The sequence below is a fragment of the Cydia strobilella genome, chromosome 10 (assembly GCF_947568885.1).
Source record: "Cydia strobilella chromosome 10, ilCydStro3.1, whole genome shotgun sequence".
In the NCBI taxonomy this organism is placed as follows: domain Eukaryota; kingdom Metazoa; phylum Arthropoda; class Insecta; order Lepidoptera; family Tortricidae; genus Cydia; species Cydia strobilella.
Window position 1 is genome coordinate 11100447 of NC_086050.1, and position 24087 is coordinate 11124533.

The 24087-nt window shown below is 38.2% G+C and overlaps 2 protein-coding genes across 2 annotated transcripts in view; both read left to right on the forward strand.

Moving 5' to 3' along the window:
- The window catches only part of LOC134744939 (mucin-5AC-like), a 403822-nt gene that overhangs the window by 208889 nt on the left and 170846 nt on the right, over positions 1-24087 (forward strand). The gene's annotated exons all lie outside the window — the stretch shown is intronic.
- On the forward strand, positions 5119-23645 carry LOC134744667 (circadian clock-controlled protein daywake-like). Its single transcript, XM_063678572.1, has 5 exons — positions 5119-5251; positions 6515-6752; positions 12771-12901; positions 13242-13391; positions 23485-23645. The coding sequence occupies exons 1-5, from the start codon at positions 5194-5196 to the stop codon at positions 23634-23636; spliced, it is 729 nt and encodes a 242-aa protein (XP_063534642.1). The 5' UTR covers positions 5119-5193; the 3' UTR covers positions 23637-23645.

The following is a 24087-nucleotide window of genomic DNA, read 5'->3' on the forward strand; positions in this document are numbered from 1 at the left end:
GGCACTTCCCGTTGACCTAGAACTATGAAGTTTGGCAAGTAATATCGTCTGCTACGAAGATCGTCTTATAGAAGTTTTTTTTTTTCTGGATGACATGGATTTAGATGTAAAGCTTTGATTGGAAATAATAGGCAAGATACTAAATCACAATTATAGTACACAATTGTATTAATTTCATAGGGTTCGACAGTTTTACAAAGAATTCCGCGAGTCAGTAAAAAAGCCGGTTTTTATCATATGTTTTTTTTTACTCCAATATTATTTAAGTAAAGGTTACAGTTAATTTTGAAACAATGTCAAGTAATGTAGAAGAAATAAAAAAAGATCCAATATATTTCGTCTAAAGTTATAGTTTTCCCCTAATTTTCATTTTCATATTGACACTTATTATATTGCACACAACTGTAGGTATATGTTGTAGCTTAAAGCATGCCTATATGCTCCGCTTACGATCTAACCAAAGCCTGAAAACAGTACATTGAACACACTGTAGAATCTCACAATGTCTCAGACCAGCACTTAGTTAAAACACACGACCGCAATTAGATAATTAGTAGGTAAGGCAGCAAGTAAGAGCGCCTTTACATTAGACAATTTAGCAGTGTTGGCCGAACGTTAATTGCAATTAACCATTAACCAGTACAAATTGAACCGTAAACCGTAACGACCGGTTACAGTTACATTCAGTCGCACGATCAGCGCTGCAGCAGAAAGTTCCTTCACATTACTGCGTTTACAACACATATCACATTCTACCAGATAGACCATTACCCAATTCTACCTTAGTATGAGAGCGCATCCGGTCATTTCAGTTGCCACCCTCACGACCATATACTCATGTAAATTACAACTATCGGCAAAAATTGACTTACTGCTTGGGATACATATAGGGTATTGTAGCATAAAACGGTGGAGGTTGCAACACTTGCAACTAAGTAGTGGTAAACGTCAGCTGCCGCTCCGTAAAATGTATCAAATTACAGATAATAAACTATCTTGAAAACAAGTCAGCTGACTATATGTATACCTTAGTAGTGAAATTGTGCCAGCTGGAGATGGACTAGTATATTGTATAACTTACTAACATATATACTACTACCATAATATATTATAATGCCTGAGAATACCCTAGCTTACCGCGCGATTGGAATGCAATATCTTTTCAACGTACATACATATTTGTATGTTTCACGCGTCAAAGCAGTTGTATTGCGACAACCGCATTTCTTGGCTATGCTACTATAAATCAGCTATTGTGAAATCCCCCTTTTAATTGTACTGAAATCCGCTGACTAATGAGCATTAGAGGAAATTAGTTAGAGTTGGTGTTTACTTTATGAACTGTCATACCACTTTAGCGGAGCTTGTAGGCGACACTAACAATATGAGAGTGATTAACGACCTTATTACTTATAACTCCGATTAGAGATGCATCGCGGGTATATACCCAATCTATAGACCCAAATAAATACCGGGTTAAAATGTACATTTTTCCAGTAACTATCAATATCTACACAAACCGATAGATAAATCAGTTTATGTTAGACAGACATGTGTAATAAAGTAATAAGACCCAAATAGGCGTATTTTGTTATAACAAATGGGATAGAACTAAATAAGCAAGGGGCAGACAATTTTTTCTAAATTAAAATTTAGCCTAAGTACATACATTTATATTTTTTTAAAGAAATATTTTTAGAAATTTTTTAGGCAATAAAATTTAAACTGTACCTACAAACTAAAGTACTACGATTTCTAAAATAATTTCCGAGCGCGTAAATATTGGGTATATACCAGGTAAACAGTCGCCTTTGGATATTTACCCATTAAATATCCAGCTGCAATGACTAAGGTGAAGGTTTCAGTTATTGACAGTTGAATTTATGATCACCATCCATTATTGTGTTCTGGATGTTACCTACTTATTCTAAAAGGCATATATCTTTAGTTTAAACGTTAAGGACGCTAACTTGACTTTGTAGGTAATGCATTACACATATGCATGGCGCAAAATAAAGTTTTTTAGACAAACACTAAGGTTAGGTAAACACCGTGAGGAGGCGTGCCGAGTTGGCCAACAAAAACATTTTATTTTATGTTGTAGTAGAAACAATTGCTTCATAAGTCAGAAACGCGCATGTGACACCCTTCATATAGCAACATCCATTTATTATTATTACGAGCCTATTGTGTCCCACTGCTGGGCAAAGGCCTACCCCTTCCACTCCTCCCGGTTTTAAGCTACATCTGGCCAGTCGCTCAAAAAGGAGTCAACATATAGCAACATCCATACTCAACGAAAACCGCTTAGCATTGCTTGTTAGTCTCCATAGGCTACGGTGGCCAAAATCGAGAAAAATACTGTCTTAAAATTGAATTTAGCAAGGAGCAGGTACCAGGGCCTCATGAGTTACGAGGTGTCGTTGACCAACCGGCCGGGGCGCGTACGAGTATGAAGGTATCGCGGGTTGCGGCAGCTCGCGTATCTTAGCTGTATACTTTTAGTTTGTTTACCTATATGATTCTACTAGTTGAAAGTATAATTTTTTTGTCTCGTAGAAAAAGTATTGTATACAATAGTGATATATTATAATAAAGCTTTTCAATCTCGTACCTTACTTAAGCAACTCAGCAAGCTTCGTTGCTGAGTAAACACGGTACTCGACTGAAAAGCTCTCTATTATATCACGATTGTATAAAATACTATTTTTTGGTTGTAATACTCTCATCTCGTTTTCTGGTGTTACAAGGACAGTGTCCTGCCCAAAATGGTCGACGCTTTGCCGAGATTGTTTTACCAGTCGACCCTAAGTAGCTAACCTTATTGACAACACTTTAACATTTTTTTTATTTAATTTAATTCAAGACAAAAATTAATACTGTTACCCTAAGTAATCGGTGCAACATAACATGTTTTCAACTTATGCGGCACTAGATGCAGCGAAACTATTTCGACGTCTTCTCCAAACATGACTATCAAAATACTAGCGAAAAATAGTACTGTTTGAAAAATAAAACTAAATAAAATCATCTTTCCCATGACTCGAAATAGACATAGGTATATTATTCCTCCACCATAAAACATTCATCATTATCATCAAAATTAGCCGACAGACCACCACTGCGGCACTGCGGCACAAAGGTCTCTCCCAAGAGTCCCAAGTATAACTACAATTACTGGTAGAGAACTGCCTCTATCCTTCGGTTTCCCGCGATCTTGACCAGATCCTGGATTCTCCTTGTTTTTCCGTGTTGCATCTTCAGTATTCAGGACATCTTAGCACAGAAAACAACAAGCATAATAAATAACACTACTAGCTACTTGTACTTGCTTTGCATGTATTACAGTGCTCCTATGGTGCACACACTATCCCAGTTATTGACAGTTATTTGAATTTTGGAAGATTTGGATTTTGTGACATAAGTAGCCAGATATGTACAGCACATGTATTTAACCTGTTAACTCAGGGAATCATTACAATTCCTATAACGCATCGCTTAGTTACGTGGATTATATGGGGGCATATAATAGTTTTTAACTGTCCGTTTTTTTTTTCTTATTTAAAATATGGATTATGGATTATGAGGGATTCATGTCCCAATTGAGTACGTTCTCCAGTTACTGCCACTGTCCAATTCTATTTGCATTTCCGCATGATTTATTAAGCGGTATAATTTTTCATCCTCGTTGCTTTTCATGGCGCGTTGTTAAGTGGACATTGAACAGTTTGCGTTCCACCCATCCCATATTTAAATATTAAAAAAGCTTGTTGAAATCAAAAATAAATGTAAAAAAAACCTTAATTTAACTTGACATTGATAAATTGTAGGTACATGACGTAGTCTGTCTAAGCTGCGACAACTTTGAAATGACAGTGTGAATGTGCCTCTATAAGGGCCACTTGCACCATTCACTAACCCGGGATTAACCGGTTAAACCTGGAGTTACCATAATTACCTTTACAATTTGACACTGGGTTAACAGTTTAACCGGCTAACCCCGGGGTAGTGGGATGGTGCAAGTGGCGCTAAACGTCATATTTTCATTGAATTTGGACGTTTATTGTGACAATTCCCCTCCTGTCACCTTAAAGTCTGAGCAGAGTTAGCTTGATCCGAGTCTAAGACACATCACGTCTAGTTTCAAAGATTATCAAGTTTTTAATTCGGAATTAACGGTTTTTTTTATTTTATCTTTATAGCTAATTACTTTTCGGTGTAGAATGTAATTTTGAAACAAACTAATTTAAATTTAATTTGTTCAAGTTTTGTATCTAACTTCAAAAAAACATACTGCTAGTCTAATAATAAGCAGGTGTTTTTAGAGTTTAATTATTAAACTCTAAGGGCCACTTGCACCATCCCACTAACCCGGGTTTAAGCGTTTAAACCGTTAACCCCAGCGTTAACCCAGTGTCAAATTGTAGTGGTAACCATGGTTACTCCACTGCAAGTGGCGCTAATTAACTAATACGATAGTCACCTGAACTCTGACTACGCAAAAAGAACAAGTCTTTCGTTATTGCAAAATGTTGATCCTAAGCAAGAAAAATCGCGTAAAATCATCTGAGGTGACGACTAATCTGATAATAAACTCATCTAACCATAAAAGGTATGCTTTTTGTGCAAATGATCAAAGGTGTACGCTGTACGTCACTGCCACGTAAAATTATATGTAACGCTTCATAACGACTGTAATAATACCTAACTCATCGTAGTCATCGTAATATCAGGCATACATATAAGGAGCCCCGATTAAATTTTTAAAAGTAATTTACGTCACCAGATGCGTCATTAAAGTGTCATGTGTACTGTAAATGTGGTTTTAACACAGGGTCATAAAGTCGCTTTGTCTCGTAAACTCTTAATATGATGAAGCGGAGATTCTGCGATCGTATATCACTGGCTACCTATATAATCCCGTGCCATTCCGTGCAGCGCATACATTGGAGGCTTCATTAGATATCATTAATTTCAACACGTTCTAACTGCACAATAAACATCAAACATGACAACAAATCTTGGAAACGCAATGTTTTGTATTATGCTCTCGTGCATGCATTGTTTACGTTTGCGTATGGGCGTGTGTGGTTGATGAGTGCCCTGGAACATGTAATTTTGCAACATTAGTAGTTTATAAAACCGAGTAGCAAGCAACTGAAAGTGTAGCCTGTTTCAAGTGCTGTTGGGAGCATGCTAGCACTGTGCCTGTTATTGTGCGTTTTGGCGTCAGCCACCGGCTTGGGTCTACGTAAGTGTTAATTAAATTTGACGCTTGCTGTTCTGCTTTGGGAATACCCCTTCCCCTTCCTCTTGAAGTAGTCTGAAGGACTAAAAAACGCAACTACACTCAAGAGCAACGAGAATAGGTCACTTTGCATATTTGTATGACCTTCTGTTGTGCATCCTCAATAAATATATACCTACTTACCTTGTTTTTGTATCGTTCAATGAATATATGTGTTATAAATTACAAATTTTATTATTAATAAATACTTAGATAATAATGTCAACCGGTATCGTAAATATTTTAATGTAGGTAATAGAATATACTCGTTCAAGTAATTATAGGTATCAATCAAGTTGTTTGCCTTAATTACGGAAAAGTTTATAGGTAATTTAAATAAATTTAACAGTTATTTGCGACCCACATTACGACCACTCTCCTTTATTTGTGTCAACTGTTTGATACATACTAAATCACAACGCCGTCCTCGAAACGTCGGAGGTAAATTTAAAACTATTTTACGCGATTAAGTCCCGTTGTTGTAAATAATAATAAAAATTATAATTATAATTTTTATTTAAAAACAAAAATTGATTATTTATGTTTTTTTTAATGCATTTATCACTGGCCCACCCTGTATAATCGGGTCTGTCGCGAATTTATTATGTTACCTTTATTTACCGACGTTTCGACACAGGTTTCGCTGGTCGTGGTCGCGGCTAACTGACGTCCCAGCAAAATGTCAAAACAGAGATTTGTGTTACCCGATGAAGTGTATGAAAAAGTTTGGAGTAGACAACACATTTTCAAACCACCCATAACATGCAATTTAATATGTGTTCAAAGCGTTCATAACATTTAAAACCTTCGGGTTTTAAATGTTATAACTGTGATACCCAAGGAATTCACATACCTATCAGTAAGGCCCACTTGCACCATCCCACTTACACGGGGTTAAGCGGTTAAACCGTTAACCCAGTGTGTAATTGTAATGGTAACCATGGTAACTCCAGGTTTAACCGGTTAACCCCGGGTTAGTGAATGGTGCAAGTGGCCCTAATGGGTAAAAAACATGCAGAAACAAACATAAACAAAAGTATTGTTTTCTAAACAATACGAGCGCCCACACCACAAACAATTAGGCATGTAATATTGTTAAAAAAACAACCCAGCTCGCTTTTGATGGACGTGAAAAAAGTCTGTGTGGCCCAATTTTTTATTTATTAATTCAACAAAAACTTGAGAGAGAACCTACATACTCAACGATTTTTTTATTTTTTATTTCAGCCGAGTACATCCAGTCTTGTTCAAGGAATGACCCTAATTTAAACGCGTGTGCTCTGAAATCAGCGAGGGATTCTCTCCAACAATTTTCCATGGGCGATCCGAGCAGGGGTCTAGACCCGCTGGACCCGCTTTTCGTGCCTGTGATGACAGTATATATTCCCAATGAAAACGGCCTGAAACTTGTCTTTAACGACAATTCCTTTAGCGGGCTTTCAGTACTGCGACTTGATGATTTTAAGTGAGTATTTAAAAACAGAATTGCAAACCTTAAGTGGCAGTGGGCGGGGCACATTGCTCGCAGAACTGATGGCCGGTGGGGCCGGAAGGTTCTGGAGTGGCGTCCGCGTACCGGAAGACGAACTGCCGGTAGGCCTCCAAAGAGATGGAGCGACGACCTGGTGAAGGTCGCGGGAATTCGGTGGTTGCGAGCGGCACAGGATCGGTCGGAGTGGCGAGCCTTGGGAGAGGCCTATGTCCAGCAGTGGACGTCTATCGGCTGATGATGATGATGATGATGATTTAAATCGTTATGGTGAGATCCGCTCGAACTGCTTTTTTGTTTTTTTTTTATAACACAGGCATTGTTTCTTCCGAATCGAGCGTTATTTCTTGAATACAGTACATTCACTGTTAAGACATAAAAATAATAACTTATTAATTTTTTTCAAGCTCCATTTTACATTACGAATACATAAACATAAACACGGGGCTGTTCCGAACAGAACTCTGACCAAGCACGGACGAGTCGAAAGCTTAGGCGTACCAGTATACTTAAACCAATCTAAAAACCAACCATTTTTTATTTGTGTAATTAAATATTATTATATATAATCAGACACGAAAATTTAATTTTAATCTTAATAGGTAGTATGTATAATAAAGTAGTGACAATTTAAATATATTTTTCATACAATACATTCCGTTACTGTCATACAAGTCATATAAGAAATCGTAACTGTATGGGTCTGATGTCCCATACTATGGGAAAACATTCTTGGGATACTTTGTTTCTACCATTCGGAACGAAAGTGCTTGTAAATTGTAATCTATATTTTTACCACGAGTTTGACACTGGCATATTCGCTAGCGACTGCGTAAACTAACTCACAATAGGTACATCTCCCTCGTCCTGACATTGGTGCAAGCGAGATGCACTACGTTTGAGTTGACGCAGTCTCTGGCGTTTGAGGCCGCTTAAAACTTATCGTGAGGGTACTCATTAAATTTATTAAATCAATAAAATGGGTTTTTGTAAAAACCCCAAATGTGTTATTTGCCTTGTTATATTGTTTTGCCTGATGCAACTAGTCGCATTTGTTCGCACAACAATAGAAATACACAATCGGCACTAAGCAAGCACAATCCGCCTCATTAATGGGTACTTGGGTAGGCTGTTCTAATTTATGGCTCCTCTACACGATGGGCCATCATACTGGCCTACTAAGATGTCGATGGGATGGCCGAGGTATCGGTTTTTCGTACGCACATCAAAGGTAGTGGGGCCAGCGATGGTGCGTACTCGTCTACACATGGCCCATTCCATAGTGCGTGCTCTCAACCATCGCATGGCCATCTCGCTGGTTCAGCGCTGGACCATCGTGTAGAGGAGCCATTACAGAATTAGTATGTACTGAGCAACGTTACAGTTAATTGCTTTTCATGGAACTCAAATCATGTAATTTAAATTAGACATTACTATATAAGATGCGCAACCATGTAGGCCTCAAGGACTCTTCCGTGTCAAAATTCTGTTAAAATGTCTCTTTCTAACAAATCCAAATAGCAAAATGACAAACGGCATGATACGTCAAAATCGATATGGATCGGATGTGTCAGTGTCAAAAGTTTTTGTTTGAAGAAACGTCACTTTTGACACTGATATATACGATCCATGTCGTATCTTTAGCAATCTTGGACTTCCGGTTCGAACGCCATCTTGATAGTAGCCTCGTAATTGATTCCTTTGTTTTTTGCTCATAAATATTGTTTAATGTGTAACATCGATAGCTTTATTATACAGTAATCTAATGTGGTAGTGTGCAGTGAATGGAGAATTAATCTCAAAGCGTGTTTAACCACCATTTTGGAGTCAACGGCCGGTAGTCCACGTGCTTCTCGTAAAATCCAGCTATCGGTTTTACGAGACAACTACAACAACCACCGAACAACGTCGTGCTCTAAGAGCATTTGGTATTTCTACCTCTAACCGTGTCTGGCTAGAGCCCTAGAGGCCCATAATTTTATTGTTTACCGTACACTGGCTATGGCCGATGGCCGATATGTTTTAATCAAGAAATATTAATTCGATCCCACGTGGATCCCACTTTGACGTTGGCGAAATCATCGACAGTATCGATGGAGCCATACTACCTGAAAAATTGATTGATTAGCAATCTTGAGCAGATTTTTGACGTATCTTAAAGTTCGAATCACTGCAGGACAATGCCTAAAATATTCTAGAGAGTGCCGCAAAATAACGCAACGTCTTGCTGTTTTAATTTTATTTTATGATAGTATAATACTCAATATCACTATTAGCGGTCACATGAATAAACTACATCAAAAATATGTAAATCATTTTATTTTGCCACTTGATTAATGGCCAAAAAGCTTGAAACCCTTTTATATTGAAATATTACTTACTCATGAAAATGTATCTGCCAGCCAATGAAAACCGCAAATAATGAAAATATTTTACCAATATTTGTTCAGTCCCAGGTAGAGTATGTGCAAACATGGAAGGAAGTAACTCCATTAACATTTTCCAGCCACCGCGCCGATATGATTACCGTAACTGTTAAAGGCTGCAAAATCATGGCTACAACGCTTAAAAAATACTTACGTTGCAACTTCTGAGAAAATGTTTACTTAAGAGAGGGGGCGTAAAACCAGAAATTAGAAGGGTACAAAAGATACTTGCAACGGAACATATGGCCATCGTGCGGGTTTTTACCGTTTATCTCCTGAAAATATACTTCTGTTTAAAGTTTTGCTCTTCAGGTCCCACAGCTATATCACTGGCTATTTTATTATACTAAAATTATACAGCTAATGTATGCGGAGAAACGATGTACAACTGAAAATTAATGAAAATTAGACATGTTTTCGTGATTTTTAGGGTTCCATACATCAAAAGGAAGAAACGGATCACTTTGTCGTCCATCCGCCTGTCTGTCAAGACCAATCTTGGGAACGCGTGGAGGTATCAAGTTAAAATTAAAACCATATACTCAAGTCTACAGCCCATTGAAGCTGTGAAAAAAAATCATACTTCTAAGTTAACGTAAAAAAGATACGGCCGTTTATGCCGCAAAAAACGTATATTTCGAATTTCGATACCCTCAACTCAAGGGAATCAAAACTTATACTATAAGGGTACTACCGTTGACCTAGAACTATCAAATTCCGCAAGTAATATCGTCTTACACTACAAGTAGAGGGAAAAATCCGAAAACTATAAATTTGTAAAAAAAAAGTTAAATTTGTACGGAACCCTCGGTGGGCGAGTCCGACTCGCACTTGGCCGGCTTATTCTATCGAGCCAACTTTAACCTGTGAAGGTTTCGGTTACTTGGTTGGAGTCTACCCTTGTATACTTAGTCTATTTTCCGTGTGAATGTTTTCATGGCATCCGACCTTGATTAAAATGTGTAAAAATTCAATATATAAAAACGACAATTTAGCGTAAAGCTGAGAACGCACTGCGATTAATTTTTTGCGGTTTCAAACCGCAAAAAGTGTAACGTACGGCATGCTTCATAAGCGCACGCACTCAAAAGACTGAAACCGCAAGAAATTATTCGCAGTGCGTTCTAAGTCTTAGCCTCCCCTTAACGGTGCAGTGAAATGCGTAATAAGAAAAATGATGGGTCGTTTGAGTTTTGTTTTGATATTTTCCTCCGACCTCATAATAAATACAAAATTAAATTTACATCATACAGACCGCAATTTTGTGATTTAAAAATATAAAAATAAAATTTCCTTGAAAATTTAAAAGATATGCCAAGTTAATTAAAAAATACCGTACCTACATACAAAAAAAAATTGTAATATTTTTTATACAGCTCACGGGAAGAGATTGATTTTAGCTTTTAGCAGTCATGTTATGTTTATGTACCTCTTAGTATGTATATGTGGAATACCACACTTTGCAATCAACCTTGAAAGAGAAGAAGGTTTTTGTTACGAAAAGTAATACGTAGTTTGGTTAGTTTAAACTATTTGCTTATTAAAGCAACTTCCCTTTTCATCCCATGAATTTATTCCTTTCATAACTCTAACGCTACGCTCTATAATGAACTATGTGCCTAACGACGTCACGACTTACGGACAATTAGCCCTGGCTCTTTTAATTACGAATATTATGAAAACTCCTTCGTAAAGGTCGTTTAAATAATTAAGCACAAAGCCGTGATTCATTGAACGGTGGCCTAAAGGGTTAATGGGATGAAAAATGATTCGGAGCAGTGTGATACGTTTGAGGGTATTGACAAAGCATTGGGTGTAATGTAATCAAGCTTAGCACTAAAGCTTAGAAATAAATTAAAAGTGAAGATACGTAGCTCGTGTCTCGGTAGCTCAGTTGGCAGAGCGATGGGCTAGTGATCCAGACTCGCAAGTTCGAGCCTCCCCGAGATAGTGAATTTTTTCACTTTAAATTTATTTCTAAGCTTTATGGCATCGTCTACAGACGTTTCTGCTTAAAACAAAATTAATTTGGGCTTAGAACTGATAGAAATGGGTCTAGAATCACCATTTATGGCAGGTTATGCTAATTAGTGTGGTTATGAATTCGGTTTTTTATTGAGATAACTGTTTGTAATCGCGTAACCACTAGTGACAATAAGTACTACTTAATTGATGATATTGAATCACGTTGTAATAAGAATAGGTTTGATAAAGTCATACTATAAAAAATATACAGTAGAGTCCTGTTATAATGACGCCCAGGGGACCTCTGATATTACGTCGTACCACGTCGTACTAAACGAACTGCCAATTTTAATATATGTAGTTTTATTAATATTTGAAAACAAAATATATTGTTACGTAGGTACCTTATTTCTTGAGATAAATCATCATAACAACATCTCGCATCGGCTCCAAGTCTTCATCAACCGCTGTCTTCGCCGTATTCTCGGTGTATACTGGCCCGAGAGAATATCCAATGTAGATCTGTGGGAACGTTGCGGTGAGACTCCGATCGACCAGCAGATCAAATCCCGCAAGTGGAACTGGATCGGCCACACGCTCCGAAGGGACCCGAATCACATCCCGAGGCAAGCCCTAGACTGGAATCCCCAAGGAAAGCGGAAACGTGGTCGCCCTAAGCAATCCTGGCGGCGGACAATCATCACCATTGGCAAGACGTGGAGCGAAATGAAGCGCGAAGCTCAAGATCGAACGGGATGGCGGAGCACTGTGGATGCCCTCTGCCCCATCTAGGGGATATAGGACCATAAGTCAAGTACCTTATTTCTAGGTTAGATGAATTAGCAACACATTGACCTAGCCTATTCTCCCTTCAATAACTGGCAATGAAGCGAACGACGGAACCGAGCCGTATAGGTACTGTAAATTAACCTTTATTTCACCTATATAATATACTACATAACATATTAAGTACCAGAAAAAAAGGCTATTTACCGTAGGCATGTAGGTATCGACGTGAATTTTGACATTTGCTCATACATTCCTTATGACCTCCTTCATTTTTTCACGGATCACTCATATGGTAGCAACTAGCCACAAAACCTTATGACTGTAGGTATATAAGGCACCTACTGCGAATATATCAGTAATATATAATATATATGTTGTTTATGTAGTACGAGTAGAATCATCAATTCATTTCTATTGGAAAAGTAACATTTTACACAGTTCAAGGTTTACGCAAAAATCCGGTTTATGCTAACAGAATGTAAAGCAAACTAGGTATCTATTTAAGTATTCATTGAAAGTTATTTTATGCCTAAGCATATTATTCACCTTTCAAACAGGTTTTCGGTTTGTTTGAATAATATAAATCAAATTCGGCGCAATTTCACATTAGTTGTTAACCCTCCATGTGTCCAGGGGTTTTATAATTATAAGTTAAACGTTTTATGTGTCTGTCTGTGGCATCGTAGCTCCCCAACCCAACAGATGAAGCGATTTGATTTTATAAAATATACCATTACCTAAATGGATGGATGTCATGTTATGAATTGTCCATTACACTACGGGAATGTTAGTTACCTCACGTTTTCATTTGCAGGTTTGATCTGAACAAGAAAATGATAATGGTTGATGCTTTGGTAAATCTGGACGTCACGAGCAAATACGATCTCAGCGGGAAACTATTGGTAATTCCTATCAAGTCGTCTGGCGATTCCTCTATTAAGCTCAGTAAATAGACTTATTTATTATTATTACCTACTCTATTAAGTTCAGGTCCTACGTGAAAAATCCGACGCGACAACGTGCTTGATTATGATTACTTATTTCATCAACATCATAATCAGCTTACAAACTAAAATCTCTTGTTCGAGTCACGTATAACATTATATGTATATGAGAATTGACGCGTCACCTGAGATGGCGGCCATTCGTCCTCTAAATATTCAAATTTTCATCATCATCATATTGGATTGCTGGCATATTGGAGCGGAAACGCAATAAAATTAATAACTGATCAACATCATACAGGTTGTTTTTATAAGTCTACTTTTTTCTTACACTTTTTCAGAAAACGCTAATCTTCACATTCGCTTCTGGTACGAGCACGTCGATGGCGACGATGGAAAAATTCATTGGAAAATAACAAAGCACGATATTAAATACGAAGTGGAAAAGGCCAGTTTTCGCCTAGAAAATTTATTGAATGATAAAAATATTGGTAATTTTTTTTAAATTATAATATGAGTTTAATCATTTAAGCCATTATCATAATTATCCTAACTACACGCGGCAATCCGTCCGCAACTGTCTAAAAACAGTTAACATTGTCGTATTGCGTCGCGTCTGTCAAAATGAATGAGTTGCGGTCGCGCATTATCGCGTGTTCGCGTCAGTTAGGTCAAAATGTAAGCACCACAGTAAATGGACTGAAGACAGTTAGTTAATGGTCATTTTATAAACGTTCATTCGGTTTCTGCTGCACGCATAGGCGTAAGTAAAATAGCGCGATGGAACCTCTCATCTCTAGTATTCACGGTGACTCGCTTCTCACCACTGCAACTTTCTGCCACCGCTTTTATTGTTGAAGGTAGAATTGATAAAAGTCTTTAATTATTATTCATATGCACTTTAACGCTGCGTTTTACGTACATAAGCGAACAACTCGCGAACGCGAAGCGAAGTGGCGCGACGCGCCGCGACGGCCTCACGGCACGGCGTTCGCGTTCGCAACGAGATCGCCAACTTAGGACACTTCTATAGGTATCAAAGGATTAATTCACCCCGTGCCGCATCGCTTCGCGTTCTCGTGTTGTTCGCCTACGTAGTAAACTGCTTAATACGCATGAAGCCACTCCATCCAATCATTAAACATACGTACATAACCCTTCAGGAGGCATACATAATTTTTAGGGTTCCGTAGCTCAAAAGGAAAAAACGGAACCCTTATAGGATCACTTTGTTGCCCGACCGTCCATCTGTCTGTTTGTCAAGACCCTTTATCTCGGGAACGCGTGAAATTGAAATTAAAACCATATATTACTCAGGTATGAAATCAGATGAGAAAGTATGGGATGCACAAGCGGGATTCCGAAAGGGTATGGGATGTACGGATCAAGTCTTTTCCTTGCGATGGATAGCCGAAAAGTATTTGGCCAAAGGTCAGAAGGTCTATTGCGCTTTCGTGGATTTGGAAAAGTGGTGAGGAATGAACTTTGGTCGGTACTGTCGGTGTATGGATTGAGCGGCCGTCTCATTCAGGCACTGAAATCGCTCTATGAGGATTCCAGTGCTTGTGTGAGAGTAAACGGGTCGTACACTGAGTGGTTTAGCATCGAAAAGGGTGTTAGGCAGGGATGTGTAGCGTCACCGTGGCTGTTTAATCTGTTCATGGACAGTAGTTTGCATGATTTGAGAAATCATGAATGTGGGCTGAGAATGAGTGGGCTACCCGTCAAATGTCTTCTTTACGCTGATGACCTGGTATTGCTAGCGTCATCGTGTGAAGAGTTGCAGGAGATGGTAACTAGAATGCATGGATCTTTTGAAAGGAAAGGAATGAAAATAAATGTAAGTAAGACGAAAGTTATCGTATTTGAAAAGGAGGAATATATGACAAACTGTGGAATTTTGATTGGTCAAGAAAGAGAATATCTGGGAACATTATTCACTAGGGACGGTAAGCATGATAAAGATATTGAAAGGAGAGTGAGTGCTGGAAATAGCGTGAATGGGGCACTTAACGCTTTTATGAGCAGCCAGAAGGTGTCGCAAAAGGCACGTTTGGCTGTGCATAGAGGGGTGCTGGTGCCTACACTTATGTATGGTAGCGAAAGTCGGGTATGGCAGAAGAGGCATCAGAGCCAAGTGAATGCAGTGGAAATGAGAGCGTTGAGAAGTGTGTGTGGTGTGAGATTACAAGATAGAATTAGGAACAGTGTGATAAGGGAAAAGTGTGGACTGAGCGAAGAAGTAGTGACAAAAATTGAGAAAGGTATGTTGAGATGGTTTGGACACGTGGAAAGAATGAGTGAAAGAAGGCTAACAAAGAGAGTGTATATGGGAGAGGTAGAAACGGGAGTTGGAAGGGGCAGACCTCGGCGGACTTTCTCTGATCAGATCGGGGAAATCCTGAAGAAAGGCCAGGTCAAGAGCACCCTAAACCGGCGAGCGTGTATGAGGAATGTTATGAAAGTGAAGAAAGCGAAAGAGGTATGTCAGGATCGTAGCAAGTGGAAATCCGTGGTCTCTGCCTACCCCTCCGGGAAATAGGCGTGATTATATGTATGTATGTATTACTCAGGTCTACAGTTTCTTAAACCTGTGAAAAATTCGAGCTTCTAAGTTAACGTAAAACAAGATACGCGTTTATGCCACAAAAAACGTATGTACCTATCTCATGGGAATCAACTTTATAGGGTTCTTCCCGTTGACCTAAACTATGAAATTTGGCAAGTAATATCGTCGTATACGATGGCTGTCCCAAAAGATGTTAACTGCTCTGCTCCACTCATGCGATTACAATATTATTTATACCATTGTGAGGGATATTTCAATGCTAATGATGGCCATCTTTTTTATTTATTAATGATATTAGTCTTTTTATTATATATTTTTGTTTTTTTGGTCTTGTTCGCGGACAATTGATTTCCCAGCAAATCCGACGAAAGTCTTTGAAAAAGTTGGGAGTAGACATCACAAATTCAATCCAGCTACAAAGAAATAAAAAATAAAAAATCATGTTTAATAGTCTATTATGTATATCGTCGTCTGGTCTTATAAGACTATACTGTCTTATTGAGTTTACTATAGGACTCGCCGATTTGTGTAAGATTGTCCAATATGTGGTAGGTACCTATTTATTTATTTTAAAACTAAACTGCTAATTTTTACAAATGGTGCCAAATGGTCACCTTGCCGTTAAATAATTCGAATTCATTCACTACACTGCGGTCAAACAGTCAATAAACCTCGATAGAAAAAGCGAGCGAAACGTGAAATGAATCGTAACAATATTACAAAAGTAACTTGGTCGCATGATGTGATAAATAGCCGAAAAATCGGTTTTCGGTAAAAAAGGGCTCCGAGATTTATGATTCGTAGTCGCTTCGGGAACATTTGAAAGCCGATAACAGTAAAATTGGACGATTTATGGACAAAGTGGGCGTATTGATGGGCCAAACAACAAGTTTGCATGTGAGTTTAGTTAATTGGCGATAGATATTGCAAGAGATTAAGCCAAATACATGTTAATAATAGAGACTGGTAGTTTAGTTAAAAAGTCTCGCTAAAGTTGCTGAACGCAGTCCGGCCTTGGATATAACAGAACGCGTTAGAATGAGGAGCATTCTCTTAAGTGTTTATTTTTTTTTGTTTTAGCTCTGCTTAACATCGTAAAACCATCTTTATAATATAATACTATCAAATTATCATACGAGTATCTATCTATCTCTACACTAAATTTGTAAGATATATTAAATAAATAAATAAATATTATAGGACATTCTTACACAGATTGACTAAGTCCCACGGTAAGCCCAAGGAGGCTTGTGTTATGGGTACTCCGACAACGATATATATAATATATATATATATCTGTGCTCATCACACAAATAAATGCCCTTACCGGGATTCGAACCCAGGACCATCGGCTTCACAGGCAGGGTCACTACCCACTAGGCCAGACCGGTCGTCAAATATCTATCCCCAGAATGTGGTTAAACGGAGAATAAGGGGTGAGCATGTAAGTGCTAACTATTACTACTACAAGAAATTCAACTATAGTCTTGTTTATTTTATACCAGGCACTAATTTAGTACAAGTAAAAGCAATTAATCCTTGGACAATGGTGGTTTTCAAAGTTTGGCATATTGTCTATGTTATTTACATGTCTCTGGTTAACGATTAGTGTTGACTGGCGGCGGTGCAAACAAAGCATGGTGGTTTTATTCAGTAGGCATCAACTGTTGTGTAGGTACATCAAACATTGCGTTTGAAAGGATTTATTTGCGAAAACAACATAAATAATTGAATACACACTCAGTTAAAACCTTATAACAGCTATTCTTTGTACCCATACCTACTTATAGAAAATTGTTTACGGTGAGGTTGTTTTTGTAAACATGATTTAGAATATTCATTTACATGTCTACTAATTAAGTAGGTACATAATATGTAAGTGCGTAATTATGTTGAGTCACTAAAATTTTATTTGGATTCTAGCGTTTTTCAGTTGTAGCAAATTTAACGATTCGACCATATAATATATTTGTTATCTACCTACTGACAACGCCCTTTTTTTTCATACCCCACAAGGTAAGTTTTAAGTAAAAAAAAAGTATTTTAGTAGTCTACTGAAACAGAAAATTACACTGTTATTCAAATTGATGTACCTACTTCTCTTATTTTTTTAATATTTCTGTTTGTCACATTTTTGAAAGTTTTCTAATAATTTGTGAGACTAAGTAGTGAAAATATTATAAAATCTTATATTTTTGTAAAGCCCTTCCATTTGATGCCCCACATGGTATCTTTAAAAGAAAAAAAAAACAAATTTTCTTTGTACCGCCGACTTTAAATAAATAAATAATAAATAAATATTATAGGACATTCTTACGTACACGGATTGACTAAGTCCCACGTGACGGTAAGCCCAAGGAAGCTTGTGTTATGACGTCACAGTTACTACCCCCACCATGTTCACGTTGTTGCATCAGTGCATGCAATGCATTGATACTATATACTTATACCCATATCCGAGACAGGGACGGCCCGCTATCCCTTATCGGGGGTTTATAAGGGTATTGCATAAGGCTTAACTCACCATACCCTTTGCCAGACGAAACCCTTTGTTTTGGTTTTAAAAACCCTTATATAAAGCTACCACATTTGAGTAATCGGTAGCCCAAATACCCTTACAAAACCCTTATCATCCGCTCACCAACACCTTGCATATCGCTTATAAGGGTTAGCCTTATAAAGGGCTTCCCGTTTAGCATATAAGCGTGCTAATTTAAGTCGTCTACCTTGTTCATAAAGCACTCATTACTTCGAATCCGAATTCGAATTGATAAAAGTCTTTAATTATTATTCATATGCACTTTAACGCTGCGTTTTACGTACATAAGCGAACAACTCGCGAACGCGAAGCGAAGTGGCGCGACGCGCCGCGACGGCCTCACGGCACGGCGTTCGCGTTCGCAACGAGATCGCCAACTTAGGACACTTCTATAGGTATCAAAGGATTAATTCACCCCGTGCCGCATCGCTTCGCGTTCTCGTGTTGTTCGCCTACGTAGTAAACTGCTTAATACGCATGAAGCCACTCCATCCAATCATTAAACATACGTACATAACCCTTCAGGAGGCATACATAATTTTTAGGGTTCCGTAGCTCAAAAGGAAAAAACGGAACCCTTATAGGATCACTTTGTTGCCCGACCGTCCATCTGTCTGTTTGTCAAGACCCTTTATCTCGGGAACGCGTGAAATTGAAATTAAAACCATATATTACTCAGGTATGAAATCAGATGAGAAAGTATGGGATGCACAAGCGGGATTCCGAAAGGGTATGGGATGTACGGATCAAGTCTTTTCCTTGCGATGGATAGCCGAAAAGTATTTGGCCAAAGGTCAGAAGGTCTATTGCGCTTTCGTGGATTTGGAAAAGTGGTGAGGAATGAACTTTGGTCGGTACTGTCGGTGTATGGATTGAGCGGCCGTCTCATTCAGGCACTGAAATCGCTCTATGAGGATTCCAGTGCTTGTGTGAGAGTAAACGGGTCGTACACTGAGTGGTTTAGCATCGAAAAGGGTGTTAGGCAGGGATGTGTAGCGTCACCGTGGCTGTTTAATCTGTTCATGGACAGTAGTTTGCATGATTTGAGAAATCATGAATGTGGGCTGAGAATGAGTGGGCTACCCGTCAAATGTCTTCTTTACGCTGATGACCTGGTATTGCTAGCGTCATCGTGTGAAGAGTTGCAGGAGATGGTAACTAGAATGCATGGATCTTTTGAAAGGAAAGGAATGAAAATAAATGTAAGTAAGACGAAAGTTATCGTATTTGAAAAGGAGGAATATATGACAAACTGTGGAATTTTGATTGGTCAAGAAAGAGAATATCTGGGAACATTATTCACTAGGGACGGTAAGCATGATAAAGATATTGAAAGGAGAGTGAGTGCTGGAAATAGCGTGAATGGGGCACTTAACGCTTTTATGAGCAGCCAGAAGGTGTCGCAAAAGGCACGTTTGGCTGTGCATAGAGGGGTGCTGGTGCCTACACTTATGTATGGTAGCGAAAGTCGGGTATGGCAGAAGAGGCATCAGAGCCAAGTGAATGCAGTGGAAATGAGAGCGTTGAGAAGTGTGTGTGGTGTGAGATTACAAGATAGAATTAGGAACAGTGTGATAAGGGAAAAGTGTGGACTGAGCGAAGAAGTAGTGACAAAAATTGAGAAAGGTATGTTGAGATGGTTTGGACACGTGGAAAGAATGAGTGAAAGAAGGCTAACAAAGAGAGTGTATATGGGAGAGGTAGAAACGGGAGTTGGAAGGGGCAGACCTCGGCGGACTTTCTCTGATCAGATCGGGGAAATCCTGAAGAAAGGCCAGGTCAAGAGCACCCTAAACCGGCGAGCGTGTATGAGGAATGTTATGAAAGTGAAGAAAGCGAAAGAGGTATGTCAGGATCGTAGCAAGTGGAAATCCGTGGTCTCTGCCTACCCCTCCGGGAAATAGGCGTGATTATATGTATGTATGTATTACTCAGGTCTACAGTTTCTTAAACCTGTGAAAAATTCGAGCTTCTAAGTTAACGTAAAACAAGATACGCGTTTATGCCACAAAAAACGTATGTACCTATCTCATGGGAATCAACTTTATAGGGTTCTTCCCGTTGACCTAAACTATGAAATTTGGCAAGTAATATCGTCGTATACGATGGCTGTCCCAAAAGATGTTAACTGCTCTGCTCCACTCATGCGATTACAATATTATTTATACCATTGTGAGGGATATTTCAATGCTAATGATGGCCATCTTTTTTATTTATTAATGATATTAGTCTTTTTATTATATATTTTTGTTTTTTTGGTCTTGTTCGCGGACAATTGATTTCCCAGCAAATCCGACGAAAGTCTTTGAAAAAGTTGGGAGTAGACATCACAAATTCAATCCAGCTACAAAGAAATAAAAAATAAAAAATCATGTTTAATAGTCTATTATGTATATCGTCGTCTGGTCTTATAAGACTATACTGTCTTATTGAGTTTACTATAGGACTCGCCGATTTGTGTAAGATTGTCCAATATGTGGTAGGTACCTATTTATTTATTTTAAAACTAAACTGCTAATTTTTACAAATGGTGCCAAATGGTCACCTTGCCGTTAAATAATTCGAATTCATTCACTACACTGCGGTCAAACAGTCAATAAACCTCGATAGAAAAAGCGAGCGAAACGTGAAATGAATCGTAACAATATTACAAAAGTAACTTGGTCGCATGATGTGATAAATAGCCGAAAAATCGGTTTTCGGTAAAAAAGGGCTCCGAGATTTATGATTCGTAGTCGCTTCGGGAACATTTGAAAGCCGATAACAGTAAAATTGGACGATTTATGGACAAAGTGGGCGTATTGATGGGCCAAACAACAAGTTTGCATGTGAGTTTAGTTAATTGGCGATAGATATTGCAAGAGATTAAGCCAAATACATGTTAATAATAGAGACTGGTAGTTTAGTTAAAAAGTCTCGCTAAAGTTGCTGAACGCAGTCCGGCCTTGGATATAACAGAACGCGTTAGAATGAGGAGCATTCTCTTAAGTGTTTATTTTTTTTTGTTTTAGCTCTGCTTAACATCGTAAAACCATCTTTATAATATAATACTATCAAATTATCATACGAGTATCTATCTATCTCTACACTAAATTTGTAAGATATATTAAATAAATAAATAAATATTATAGGACATTCTTACACAGATTGACTAAGTCCCACGGTAAGCCCAAGGAGGCTTGTGTTATGGGTACTCCGACAACGATATATATAATATATATATATATCTGTGCTCATCACACAAATAAATGCCCTTACCGGGATTCGAACCCAGGACCATCGGCTTCACAGGCAGGGTCACTACCCACTAGGCCAGACCGGTCGTCAAATATCTATCCCCAGAATGTGGTTAAACGGAGAATAAGGGGTGAGCATGTAAGTGCTAACTATTACTACTACAAGAAATTCAACTATAGTCTTGTTTATTTTATACCAGGCACTAATTTAGTACAAGTAAAAGCAATTAATCCTTGGACAATGGTGGTTTTCAAAGTTTGGCATATTGTCTATGTTATTTACATGTCTCTGGTTAACGATTAGTGTTGACTGGCGGCGGTGCAAACAAAGCATGGTGGTTTTATTCAGTAGGCATCAACTGTTGTGTAGGTACATCAAACATTGCGTTTGAAAGGATTTATTTGCGAAAACAACATAAATAATTGAATACACACTCAGTTAAAACCTTATAACAGCTATTCTTTGTACCCATACCTACTTATAGAAAATTGTTTACGGTGAGGTTGTTTTTGTAAACATGATTTAGAATATTCATTTACATGTCTACTAATTAAGTAGGTACATAATATGTAAGTGCGTAATTATGTTGAGTCACTAAAATTTTATTTGGATTCTAGCGTTTTTCAGTTGTAGCAAATTTAACGATTCGACCATATAATATATTTGTTATCTACCTACTGACAACGCCCTTTTTTTTCATACCCCACAAGGTAAGTTTTAAGTAAAAAAAAAGTATTTTAGTAGTCTACTGAAACAGAAAATTACACTGTTATTCAAATTGATGTACCTACTTCTCTTATTTTTTTAATATTTCTGTTTGTCACATTTTTGAAAGTTTTCTAATAATTTGTGAGACTAAGTAGTGAAAATATTATAAAATCTTATATTTTTGTAAAGCCCTTCCATTTGATGCCCCACATGGTATCTTTAAAAGAAAAAAAAAACAAATTTTCTTTGTACCGCCGACTTTAAATAAATAAATAATAAATAAATATTATAGGACATTCTTACGTACACGGATTGACTAAGTCCCACGTGACGGTAAGCCCAAGGAAGCTTGTGTTATGACGTCACAGTTACTACCCCCACCATGTTCACGTTGTTGCATCAGTGCATGCAATGCATTGATACTATATACTTATACCCATATCCGAGACAGGGACGGCCCGCTATCCCTTATCGGGGGTTTATAAGGGTATTGCATAAGGCTTAACTCACCATACCCTTTGCCAGACGAAACCCTTTGTTTTGGTTTTAAAAACCCTTATATAAAGCTACCACATTTGAGTAATCGGTAGCCCAAATACCCTTACAAAACCCTTATCATCCGCTCACCAACACCTTGCATATCGCTTATAAGGGTTAGCCTTATAAAGGGCTTCCCGTTTAGCATATAAGCGTGCTAATTTAAGTCGTCTACCTTGTTCATAAAGCACTCATTACTTCGAATCCGAGCGAACGTCGGCGGCGACGGCGGCGTTCTTTGACTAGGCACGTATTTTCTTTCCTTTTCATACACTACCGTAGATATATACTAATATGTCTCTTTCACGCAAAGGGAAATTTTTATAAAAAGCGCTTAAAGATAAGGGTAACCCTTATTAAGAGCTAGCCTTATTTTTGGTTAGCTTTTCGGTAAGCAGGGTATGAATGGGCTTGCAGTTCAAAAGGGAAAGTCTTTCAATGTGTTAGCCGTGTTTAAGTGTCGGCCATTGAAAGGGTTTTATCGCGGAAAGGGTTGTCCAGTCCCTGATCCGAGATGACTTAAACGAAAAGTAACCGAAAACATGATTTGCCACCATACGATATGGGGTTTAGTAACCCTTTTATTTTGGTCTTCTCACAAAACGATAAAATAGACGGAGATAGTCTTGCAGCACTTATAACTACATCTGCCGCTTTTTTAGATCTGTATTCAGACAAAACATGCAATAAATATCGCACTAATATTGATAACCTAAACAAAACAGAAAAAAGATACATAAATTAGGGACAATTCGTTTGCTCCTTAAAATTTTGGCGAGGGATGACAATATAGAATAATCAAAAAGCATTTTATATTCTTTATTAGTTTGTGGTGGCCTGCTCGGTCATTTTATTAAATATTTAAGGTCTCTATGGGCAATTTTAACTAAGTATGTGTCAGAGTTTTTGACTAGACTAGATTCTTTATAGTGTTACACTTTTATTGCCTTTTTGGCGCTTTGTTTATTAATTATAATCCTCTTACATTTTACAGGTGACCAAGTGAATCGCTTTTTAAACGAAAAGTGGCGAGAGATAGTGGCAGACGTGGGCCCCTCCATCTGTCAGTCTCTGAGCACGGCCGTAGTCCAAAACCTGGACAAACTTCTCGCTCAAGTTCCCTACGACGATCTTTTGCCCGAATAAAATTAATAAGTATAGTCTAGCCAGGAATTCGAGTCGCTAAAAAGGATGTAAAATTAAAAAAAAGTAGACGTGGAAGTTTAATGAGCTATAAAAATCTTGATTTTTGCGTCTTTTCCTGGTGACATGAATGCCATGAACCGCTTGGCCAGTTCATTGCACGGGGGCGATAAATAAGCGGCAGCGGCTAGCTTTGAGCAGCCCAGGAATGTGATGTCAGCTCTCGTTCCTACTTATGCTGCTTGCCGTCCCCGATAGTTCGGCTAAGTGGTTGGCCGGACTAAGTGCCAGTTGCACCATCCGCACTTGACAGACTGATCAACGTCACCCGGCGCGCCGCGGCGGTTTACTATGAAACTTTCCATACAATACAATTTAGCGAACTCTAACGATGACAAACAGTTGGTGCAACCGACCCTTAATCCATGCAAGCGCTTATCATTTACATCCAAGG

Excerpts from the sequence above, each read along its gene's own strand:
- LOC134744667 (XM_063678572.1), top strand. The coding sequence starts at position 5,194 with ATGCTAGCACTGTGCCTGTTATTGTGCGTTTTGGCGTCAGCCACCGGC. Across the intron at positions 5,252-6,514 it reads AGCCACCGGCTTGGGTCTAC|CCGAGTACATCCAGTCTTGT; the intron begins GTAAGTGTTAAT and ends TTTTTATTTCAG. Across the intron at positions 6,753-12,770 it reads CTGCGACTTGATGATTTTAA|GTTTGATCTGAACAAGAAAA; the intron begins GTGAGTATTTAA and ends TTTCATTTGCAG.